Source organism: Arvicola amphibius, chromosome 18 (assembly GCF_903992535.2).
Source record: "Arvicola amphibius chromosome 18, mArvAmp1.2, whole genome shotgun sequence".
In the NCBI taxonomy this organism is placed as follows: Eukaryota; Metazoa; Chordata; class Mammalia; order Rodentia; family Cricetidae; genus Arvicola; species Arvicola amphibius.
Window position 1 is genome coordinate 21,550,570 of NC_052064.1, and position 12,039 is coordinate 21,562,608.

The window sequence follows — 12,039 nt, forward strand, 5'->3', positions numbered from 1 at the left end:
CTTTGTTGGGACTTTGTTGCTTTTTTAAAAAAAATATTTATTTATTTATTATGTATACAAGAATTTTTGTCTGTGTGTGTGCCTGAAGGGCAGAAGAGGGCGCCAGACCCCATTACAGATGGTCGTGAGCCACCATGTGGTTGCTGGGAATTGAACTCAGGACCTTTGGGAGAGCAGGCAATGCTCTTAACCACTGAGCCATCTCTCCAGCCCCTTCGTTGCTTTTATGGGTATAGCGTGGCATGCAGCTTTGGGCAGGGCGGGTGCACAGTGTCCCCTTGCCCGGAGGCCACAGAGGGGCGGAAGTCCAGGTGGGACAAAGAGCGGGAGTGCCAATGAAAACAGAGAGACAGAAGTAGGGGCGGGACAAAGCGCGTAGTCGCCAATGAGAGGAGAGAAAACAGAAGAGGCGGGACGAGAGCACCATACTTGGGGGAAAAATGCAGCCTTGGAGTGTAATTTGCTTTAAGTTAGATTGGTTTTAAGTGCCCAATTAAAGGCATGCCTCTGACGTGGGCCCATCGCGGTGCGTACACTGGAGAGGCGGCACTGAGTCAGTCGAAATATATACGTCTAATCCATATGGGGGACATGAGAAATTGGGAGGGAACGTCTCTGGCACCCAAATCCCATCTCAGCAGAGACCCTCGCCTTTGCCTTTGCCACTGCCGGTCAGGCCTTTTGCACGGCCATGACTTCAAAAAAAGCCAGAAAAAATGAATGGGTCACCCTGAAACCTTACTCTCAGGTAGTTTAAAAGGGAAACTCACCAAGCCCAACTTGTCTGGTGGAGCATGTGTGCGGGAAGGCCAGTTTTCCAGTGTGGCCTCGGACCCCGGGCCCTGGGGCCTGGACCCTGCAGGAAAAAACCTAAGGCCCCTTGGTGGGACTTATGGTGGGACTCCATATAGTCAGAATAAGAGCAGCTCCACTGGCGCAAGAAATCCAATTAGGTTAAATCAAACCAAATTAAAATGCCCATTGTTTTATTAAGGATGACACTCTCAGGTCGCTGAGTGCATGGCGGGGAGACAGGACAGGAGGGAGCCCATGCAGACCCCCAAACCATGTGTTCTTCCTCTAGGACGCCCCTTAAATACCCCATGGGACAGGTCATGACCCCCCGCCCAGGGGTCAGGGCCTGGCATGCTGGGATTTGGAGTCCAGAGCAAAGCAACTCCCAGGCCAGGGGCTGGGTCTATGCTCCCAACTTAACACCAACCACCCTAATCAATGACAAATATCCATAACCCACTTAATAACCAAAAATCACTCACTCCACATTACTTCCTGCAGTCTGGGGGTGATGACATATTTAGAGGATCCGGAGAAGAGTAATTTGTGTTATTAGTCAAGTCCTGGGAGAGATAGCTGTATCATTTGTTGTCCAGTCTCTGCATAATCAAATGTAGGGCATATCTTAAGTTCTGCTATATGATGTAGTTCTACTGGGAAAGAACAAGCATAGGACCAATCTAGTCCCTCTGAATGTCGTTGACAGTTGCATGTCTGCGGCAGAATTAGGGCACTGCCATTGGCAGTGGCACTAGGATTTAACCCTACTGCATGTACTGGGTTTTTGGAAACCTATTGTCTTTGGATGGATACCTTGCTTAGCCTAGATTAGTAGGGAGGGCCTTCGACTTCTCCCTCTCTGAGGATTGGATGGGGGGTGGGAGGGTATATGGAGGGAATGGGAGGAGGGGAGGGAGTGGGAACTTGGATTAGTATGTATAATGAAAAAAGATATCTCGTTTTTTTTTAAAAAAATAAAGAAAGCCAGAAATAAAGAAAAACAAAAGAACCACAAAGAAAATAAAACACTTAACCTCTTCCCCAAAATAAAAGAAAGTGACAAAAAATCTAGCTTAGGACCAGTGACTAAGCAAGAGCAAAAGTCAGTAACAATGTTCCTCTGTGGTTTTTGACTTTCATTCCTAGCTTGAGTTTCAACCCTAAGGTCACACAATTGTGGGTTGTGATCTGGTAATATCAGTCAAATAAACCTGTTCATTACCTGAGATGATTTTAGTTAGAGAGAATTTAATAACAGCAGGAAACAGGCTAGTCAGATCAACAGGTGATAGAAAGAAGTGTTTGTTATTGCTGGGTAGGACATGGGAACGTTGTCTTTTGGAGGAATGTGAACGATATTAGGACTTTAGATGGAAAAAGGCATAGAAGGTGTACCGGGAGCACCTTAATTAGCTGTTGTTGTAAGACTAGGAATGTGGGAGGATTGAAATCAGTGCTGACAGTGGAGCTTGAGCTCATAGGATTTGAGTTGGAAAAAGAATCCATGAAAAAATGAGTTTGAGGATATTTGTATAATATTTTGTCCCCATAGCATTCCTATTTTCTCTGTTACCTGAGAATTAAAACATAATTGGCTGATTTCTTGGAAAAGAATTTATTATGTTGGGTGTTTATCACTGTTGACTCATTTAGGTCAGCAATGAAAAAGAAACAAGTGGGGCAGAAAGACATGAAGATTCAGTTTAATAGAGAAAACCAGCATGGGGTAGTTTAAGGGGCAGTCCTGTAGTGAAGAAGAGGCAGAAAATTCCATGAAGTTTAGCACCATTAAAGAGAAGGCCCTTCTTAGCATTTGAAGCCTAGAGAGGTATCCTAAGGGTAAGACTCCATCCGTCTAAGCCTTCAACTTATGTAGGCATAGGCACCCTGATTCCTAATTCAAAGAAGCGACTCCATACAGAACCTTCTGTAATTCTGGTCTATTGTGGTCTTTGGGGAACAAGCTCCAAGACTGTACTTAGGTTTTCAAGAAATTAATAATAATAAAATGATAAAATCCATGAATGTTGGTTAGAACTAAACATTTCTATCTGTTGGGTAGGAAAGGAGCACACATGTTCTATTGGTAGCTTTCTCATTACTGCATCATGAAATCTCTCTGCTCTTATTTTCCATACAGTTATATGTCTATGTATATTCCCAACAGAAAACTCTTATTTACACTGCATGTCCAGACAGACTGTGAGTGAGTAACCATGGCAACACACTGCTGTGAGCCAGGCTCTGGTGCTGTGCAGGCAGGTGCCTTGGCGTGGGGAGTTATGTCTTCATGTTATCAGCCTGACTTTTAGTAAGTGAGGAACTGGCACCAAACTTGCTTTATGCTGGATCTTGGCTTGACAGTCACACCTGTGGGTGTTGTCCTAGTGCATTTAATTTATAGCGGCAGTTAGTCTACTTTGATTTTGCATTGAGGTCTGAAATATGTGAATTTTATGTAGCTGTCTGGAATTGGGAGACATCGCCATTCTCCTATGTTAGCCTGAGACATTGATAGAAATCAGGGCCTATGTGCATTACAGTCTATGTGGAAGACTAGATCTGGTTATGAAGCATATCCCAGTATATTTTCTATTGATCAGAATTAGATAATTTAGTGAGGATCCATCTTTTGATTCTTCACAGAGTCAGTGCCCATGAGATTAAGATGTAATCACGAGTTTTACATGTACAGCTTATATAAAAGTCCATTGTAATGGGGTGATTCCACAACTTTTTTACACGTGTAAATTACAGACAGAAGCAAACAGTGTGTTGAGTCTATGGCATTATCAGGCTTCCTTGAAACAGGGTCCCTCCATCAGAGAATTATTCATCTGGTGGGGTGACTTCCAAACTTTAATTGCCATCTGCTGCAACTCTGATAAAGCCATTGCTACCAGCATCGATCAGCTTTGATTCAAGTGCAATATTGTCCACCACCAGTTAGAAGCCAAATTTGGTGGGGAGAACAATGTTGTACTTGTAGAGGACATGAAAACGATGCACAATCTCTAAGTCACAGGATCTTCTCCTGTGGTTTCAGCTCAGCACTGCTGCACCAATCTGTTCTGCAGAGTCAGAAACTCAGTGCAGATTCTGTGAGATTTCACCGTATGAATCTGTGAAGATGAAGCCACAGTTGTATGTTGAGATGCTAGGTTGTTGAGATTCCCAAGCTATGAGACATATGCCCTGGAGAGATGCATACAGGGAGTGGAAGCAGCAAAAGAGAGCCATGTATAAAAGTTTACAGGAATAGAACTATGTAGACCCTTTGAAAATGAAGTCCTAACAGCCCGAGACAGACCTACATGATTTGCTGTTTGCCCCAGTAAGTTTTAGTCTTACCTTGCTCAAATCTGCCCTAACTGTGCTCAGATTCCTTGCTTTCTTTTTTATTTTTCCTTCATACTATACGACGAGTTAATACATGCAGTTTGTCCATCTTATTTTTCCTTTTAGTAGTTAGTGTTTCTTCATTCTATTTTCTCATGTGTACTATGTACTGTTGATCTGCTTCCTTGTGTCTCTTTGTTAATAGACATTTCTCTTGTAAGGTGATATCTCATTCAAAGGGTACAAAATCATAGACTCCTGAACACAATTAGCTGTTAGTGTAGGAGCAGGAAAAATGAAATAAGTGTTAGGAACGATCGCAGAAATTGGGTATTGAGATAAGAGGATTTCAGTTGGAAATAAATAAACTCCAGGGGAAAAATATGATTTCTGAGGTCATTTGTGTGATATTTTGGTTCAAGTCTTTCTTCTGCCTATGGTCTGAAAATTTAGTAAGACAGAATTCAAAAACAATGAGCTAATTCCATTCTTCAATGGAACATTGAACCTGTTCAAAGGTTATCACTGATGACTCATTCAGGTGCACAGCGGAAAAAAACACCTGGAGCAAAAATAAATAAAAATGAGAAGGTAGTTTCAGACAGCTGTCAAATGTTGAAACAGGCAGGAATTTTCAGGGTGTTTATCACCATTATAGAGAAGGCCCATGCTATGGAATGGAAGCTTATCAAGGTGCCCTAAGGGTAAGACTCTGGCCACAGAAAACTTCAATTTAGGGAAGGCGTGAGCAAAGTGATTCATAGTCTCGTGAAGCTACTTCTTTCAAAACCTTCTGCACCTGTGGTCCAAGCGCGCTAGTGTCCTTCACAATTAAGAAACCACGCTTCTCAGCGTCACACATCATGTGTGGGTCTTGGAAACAAGAAAGAATCAAAATTTAAGATCATGGATTTTTAATAGTTACAGTGCATCATTGTTGCAGGCATCTATGTTTGGCAGAGTCAAAAGCCCAATGAGGAGACAGAGTTCATTGCATGAAGCTCTGAGGATTGAAGCCAGGTGTTGGTTGTTTCTTTTACTCTTTTCTCTATTGACGGCCTGCCACCCAATTCTCAAATAAATCTCCCACATGGAGGCTTATTTTTCCTTATAAATGTCTGACGTTGGCTTGCTTTGGCTTCTTTCAAGGCAGGTTGTTTTTAACTTAATTTTTCTCTCTACCTTTTCCCTCTGGTCTTCATCTTTCTCTATTCTGTATTCCCTTCTTTATTTCTTACTCCAGGGTTTGCTGTGTAGCTAGGTGAATGTCTCCTGTTGTCCTCTCCTTTTCTTGCCTCTTCTTCCCCTTTCCCTCCCAGAGTTCTCCTTTCTTTTATTCTCTTTGGCTGCCAGCCCTCTCTATGCTTTCTTGCCATGCTATTGGTCACTCAGCTCTTTTTCATATCAGCCACGAATTTTAGATAGGCAAAGTATCACAACTTCACAGAGCTAAACCAATGCAGCATAAAAGAATGCAGCACTTCTTTGCGTCATTAAATCAAAAGTTCGACAGCATAAACAAATATAACACATTTAGAACTGGTATTTCACAACACACTGGGTGGCATTTTGAGCCCAGAGATGTTAAGATAACTAAGTTATGACACAACTTCCATGGAAACCTAGCTGCTTATAGTGAGTGGAAGTTACCAGGGAGAGAAATGCATGAGAAGTTGTAAGGACAGGGCCATTTAAGTCATTTGAAACTGAAGCCCATACATCTGAGAAGAGAGCTACAGGATTTGACATTTGTCCTGCTCTGCTTCAGTCTTGCCTTGGTCCAATCTTCCCTCAGTGTGTCTCCATTTTTCTCTTCTGGAATGTTAATGGCATTTTGTGCCATTGTATGTTGGGAAGATGTAACTTGCTTTCAGAATGTATAAGATGTTACTGTCTCAGAGTTTATAAGATGTTACTGTCAAGAGATTGTCTTGGGTGCAAGAGGAAACTTTGGGCCTTGGACAGTTGCAGATGTGGATCCTTGCATGAGGATCATTGCAGTGACTGAATACACTTTTCCATTGTTGACCATGAACCAATAGTGACCAGGGTCAGAGTGTACTTCATTGAATGAACAAGCTCACAGAAAAGATCATGGACTTGAACAAGTTTCTCTCCTTGGTGGTGTTTCTTTTAATTTCCTATGAACCTTTAGTAAGAAAGGCCTTTCTAGATGAAATTCCTCCCTGTATGTGACGAGTGTCACTATCCTTAACTAATTTCCTGACCTTTATATCTACTATGTTGTGGTTGATATTAATCAGCCAACTTCCCACTCATACTGAAATGCTTTTACCATCATTATAGGCTTGACCTGTAAATCCCATAAGATATAGAAGAAACAGTTGCTGTTCAGTGCTAAGGAGTTTGGTAGCCTGCAGTTTTAATTGTTTTGTTTGCTTGTCTGAGTAACCTTTGCTGCGTGGCTCCAAATTCCTCAACGTAAAGTGAGAGGGGGACTTCATTCATGGCTTTATTTGTTTTTATGTTGTTGGGTGGTGACCCTGGAATGTAGGCTTTTTACATGTCAAGCACATGCTGCTGTGCTCAGCTTCACACATATCTTGACTTTTAAATTTGACAGAGGGTTTCACTCTGATTCCCAGGATGCCGTGTATTCATGACATTAATACTGCCTGAGCATTCTGAGTCATTGAATTGCAGGTGCATGAACTTCTTCCTGCTTGTTATGCTTGCTTTGAGTGTTTTTACTCAATATGAGTATTTTATGTGTCTGCATGGATATGCAACATATGGGTACCTGGTAATCAGAGTGATCAAAGCATCTCAAAAATCCTGAACTTGAAATAATTAATAGTTGTGATCCCCATGTAAGTACTGGCAATTTTGCCCACCTCTTTGGAAGACCAGGAAGAGCTCAGTAGTACTCAGCCATATTTCCAGACCTGTGTTAATTAGTTATGCCCAACATTTATATTGCTAATGTTTTCATCTGTCCATTCATAATTATTTTAAACATGAAGTACCCTTTCATAAAATGTGGTATTGCAGTTTAAAATAAGACACTTCTGCTGTCTGGAAGATGAATACAGAAGTGGAGTGAATGCATAATTCTTTGTAGGAACTTCAGTAAACATCTCTGAATTCTTTCAATCTGATTTTTTTTGTTTCAGTGACTTGCTATGGAGACAGGGTCTTAATGTGTACTTCCACCCGTCATGGACATGATTCCATAGACTTGGCCGGCATTCAACTCAGAGACAAATATACCCACCTGTGCTTTCTGAGTGCTGTGCTTAAAGGCATGAGTCAATACACCCAGTTTGTCCACTGTATTTTTCTTCTTTGTGATTAGTATTTCTTCATACAATTTTCTCATGTGTACTATGTCCTGTTGATCTATTTTCTTGGCTTTCTCTATTAATAGACAGTTCTTTTGTCATGTGCTACCCCGTTCAAAGGGTACAAAAATTACAGAGTTGCCTCTCCTATTCAGTTTCCTTCTAAAGTGACTGTGTCATGGAATAATAGTGGGGAACACCAGAATTTTATGACTATACTATCAAAGTACATATTTACAATGTTGTCACCATCATGCTTTCTGTTATACACATGAATGAAATATTTTAGGGCACAGTGACCTATGATGATGTGCATATCAACTTCACTCGGGAAGAGTGGAATTTGCTGGATCCTTCCCAGAAGAATCTCTACAAAGATGTGATGCTGGAGACCTACAGGAACCTCGCTAGCCTAGGTAAAAATGAATTTCCTTCATGTTTCAAAATAAGGGGACAACTTTTTCTTGGTTAATGTTATTCTCTAATTTGATGTAGAAAGAATAAGAATGAGTTGAATAAAGCAGTTATAGTTCTAAGGTTCCCTTAAGATAACAGCTTAAATATCGCACAATTTTCAATAACGTAACATATATTTTTTGGTATTACATTTTAGGATGCATTTCGGAAGACCATAATAGTGAAGAACATTGTCCATGTTCTAGAAGACATGAAAGGTAATTTTCATGTGCAAGCTGATTACAAAAATGCCCCTGATGAAAATATCATGTGTCCTGAAAGTTTAAGTCAAAAGCAACAGTGTAAATAAACACAGTTTTAGGTGCACTGATGCTTATTAAATTCTCATGAATCCATATTTCATATATGTGAATTGCATTTGAATGACATTCTCTTAAGAAAGAAGTCAGGAAAGTAATGCCTAAACAGATACCACCTTTTGAGCCATAGCACCATGAGAGCTTTGTTGTAGATCTGCAAATACATTTTTTTCCTTGCTACTTATATTACAAAAGGTATACACATTGTTGATATAAGTATATCTGTAAAACTTTGTACTAAACCAGTAGCCCATAGTAACTCTTGTATTACTCATACACATGTTGTGACTGTGCTAAGTTTAGTGAGAGAAGCAGTTAGAGTTGAGTCAAGTGGCAGTTGTTCAACAGAAACCTTGCTATCTATACCACAAGTCTGAGGAATTCAATGTGGAAATCTTTTATTTGTTATTCTTCTTTACTATGTATACCATACATTACTCTTTATTTTATTTTTTTTTTTTGGTTTTTCGAGACAGGGTTTCCCCTTAGTTTCTAGAGCCTGTCCTGGAACTAGCTCTTGTAGACCAGGCTGGCCTCAAAGTCAGATATCTGCCTGCCTCTGCCTCCCGAGTGCTGGGATTAAAGGCGTGTGCCACCACTGCCCGGCGCATACATTATTCTTGATACTAGTGTATGAGCATAGGGATATAGAGAGATGTAGCATACCACTCTCTAAGAACAATTAGATCACCAGTAGTCCCCATGTAGAGTAAACTTGTTGAATTTGATTCAAGTATACAAGTCATTGGTTTTCCACCCTCATTGTTAATACAAGAACAAACTCAGACTGCAAAAAAGCCCTATGAGTTCTAGAACTGTGCTAATAATTCTGGGTGTCCTGGTTCACATAGCATATGTGATATCATTCACAGTATAGGAGAATTCATGAATGTTAAAGCTCTGGGTTTATCCAGTTCTCTTCACATATGTGTAAAATATCATATAAAAAATTTTCTGTGAGGGTCAAAAGGTAAGCCATAATAGAAAGGAATTGACCATAGGAGGTGTCTTACAAGTTGCAAAACAGTGCCTAATTAAAGAGCAAAACATCAGTTTAGACACAGTTATAAAAACTTAGTATCTGAGTCCTCTTTAAAGCTGGAACATATTATAAAATTAATTCACACAAATGTGTAGGCACAACAGTGTATTAAATGTGGTAGAGCTTTTATATGTGCCTATTATCCTTGCAGCATTGAAAGAACTCAAACTGGAGAGAAACTGTCAGTATATATTCAGCGTGGTAACCCCTTGACATATGACAGGCACCTTAAATGGAATGAAAGAACACAGACTGGAGAGAAACCCTATGAATGTAATCAGTGTGGTAAGGCCTTTGAGCGTCACAGTCATCTTCAAAACCATAAAAGAATACATAGTGGAGAGAAACCCTATAAATGTAATCACTGTGGTAAGACCTTTGCAACTCGCAGTACTCTTCAAAACCATGAAAGAACACATACTGGAGAGAAACCCTACGGATGTAATCAGTGTGGTAAGGCCTTTGCACAACACAGTCATCTTCAAAACCATAAAAGAACACATACTGGAGAGAAACCCTATAAATGTAATCAGTGTGGTAAGGCCTTTGCACGTCACAGTCATCTTCAAAACCATAAAAGAACACATACTGGAGAGAAACCCTATAAATGTAATCAGTGTGGTAAGGCCTTTGCAGTGCACCATACTCTTCAAAGCCATAAAAGAACACATACTGGAGAGAAACCCTATAAATGTAATCAGTGTGGTAAGGCCTTTGCAGTGCACCATACTCTTCAAAGCCATAAAAGAACACATACTGGAGAGAAACCCTATAAATGTAATCAGTGTGGTAAGGCCTTTGCACGTCACAGTCATCTTCAAAACCATAAAAGAACACACACTGGAGAGAAACCCTATAAATGTAATCAGTGTGGTAAGACCTTTACACAGAACGGTAATCTTCAAGACCATAAAAGAAAACACACTGGAGAGAAACCCTACGAATGTAATCAGTGTGGTAAGGGCTTTTCACACTACAGTGCTCTTCAATGCCATAAAAGAACACATACTGGAGAGAAACCGCATGAATGTAATCAGTGTGGTAAGGCCTTTGCATGTTCCACTACTCTTCAATACCATAAAAGAACACACACTGGAGAGAAACCCTATAAATGTAATCAGTGTGGTAAGACCTTTGCACAGAACAGTGCTCTTCAATGCCATAAAAGAACACATACTGGAGAGAAACCGCATGAATGTAATCAGTGTGGTAAGGCCTTTGCATGGTACAATGCTCTTCAAGACCATGAGAGAACACATACTGGAGAGAAACCCTATAAATGTAATCAGTGTGGTAAGGGCTTTGCACAGTCCAGTGCTCTTCAAAGCCATAAAAGAATACATACTGGAGAGAAACCCTATGAATGTAATCAGTGTGGTAAGGCCTTTGCACATCACAGTCATCTTCAAAACCATAAAAGAACACATACTGGAGAGAAACCCTATGAATGTAATCAGTGTGGTAAGTCCTTTGCACGGTACAATACTCTTCAAGAACATAAAAGAACACATACTGGAGAGAAACCCTATGAATGCAATCAGTGTGGTAAGGCCTTTGCAACTCACAGTAATCTTCAAAGCCATAAAAGAATACATACTCGAGAGAAACCATATGAATGTAATCAGTGTGGTAAGGCCTTTGCAGCTCACAGTAATCTTAAAATGCATAAAAGATCTCACTCTAGATAGAAACTTTTTGAATGTAATCAGTGCAGTAAGAGCTTTGAACAGTATAATCATCTTCAAAGGCATAAAAGAACATGCAAAACAGAAAGCCCATGGATGTATTCAGTGTGGTAAAGCCTTTCCAGATCATAGTAATTTTCAAAGGCTTAAAAGAACAAGAAACAATATAAATGAAATCAGTGTGATAAAGCCTTTTCATGCCTTATTCATCATCAAATGCATGAATGTACACATACAGGAGAATAACCCTGAATGGAATCTGTGTGGTAAATCCTTTGTCACAATAATCTAAAAAAAAAACGTGAAATAAACCATCCTGGAGAGAAACTACGAATTTAATGAGTGTAGTCTTCAAAAACATGAAAAATCGGGGCTGGAGAGATGGCTCAGAGGTTAAGAGCATTGCCTGCTCTTCCAAAGGTCCTGAGTTCAATTCCCAGCAACCACATGGTGGCTCACAACCATCTGTAATGGGGTCTGGTGCCCTCTTCTGGCCTGGAAGCATACACACAGACAAAATATTGTATACAAAATGAATAAATAAATATTTAAAAAAAAACATGAAAAATCATACTGCGGTGACACCCTATAAATAACTTCAGTGTAGTAATGTTTTATCCTTTATATTGGAGTAAAACTTTTTGTGTGTAATCAATCTGCAAAGGCTTTTGCAAATTACAATAGCCTTTGGGTACCTGAAGAGAAACCTGAGGGCTTATTCTAAATTATTTTTCAAGATCCTAAGCCAATACACTTCCAGTCAGATAAACAACAGCATTCATTCTGTAGAAAAAAATTTCATAGTGTCAATAATCTGTTCAGTATGATACCACTTTATTTTGTTTGCACCAGCAAACTAATGGACAAACATAATTCTTGAATTTATGAAGTCCTATGGGTAGGAGAAATTCCCAGTCAAAGAATCACACCCTGTTACTGAAATGAGATCCAAAGGAAAACACTTTGTCCCTGAATCTAGAGCTAGTTATAGAGACAACATCACCCTGAAAACAGATCCAAAAAGTTAAAAGGGTCCAGTGAAGGAAACACACTTTGGCTCTCAAACCAGAGCCAAAGAAGCACACTCTACCCTTGTTCAA

General features: G+C 40.0%; 1 protein-coding gene across 1 annotated transcript in view; it reads left to right on the forward strand.

Annotated features, from left to right (window-relative positions):
- LOC119804089 (zinc finger protein 431-like) overlaps window positions 1–11,292 on the forward strand; it is a 47,456-nt gene extending 36,164 nt beyond the window's left edge. Inside the window, exons 5-7 of the mRNA XM_038315620.1 lie at window positions 7,726–7,852; window positions 8,050–8,110; window positions 9,406–11,292. Of these exons, the coding sequence (XP_038171548.1) occupies window positions 7,726–7,852; window positions 8,050–8,110; window positions 9,406–10,942 (1,725 nt within the window). The 3' untranslated portion in view covers window positions 10,943–11,292. The remainder of the gene's footprint in view (window positions 1–7,725; window positions 7,853–8,049; window positions 8,111–9,405) is intronic.
- Window positions 11,293–12,039: the final 747 nt, after the last annotated feature.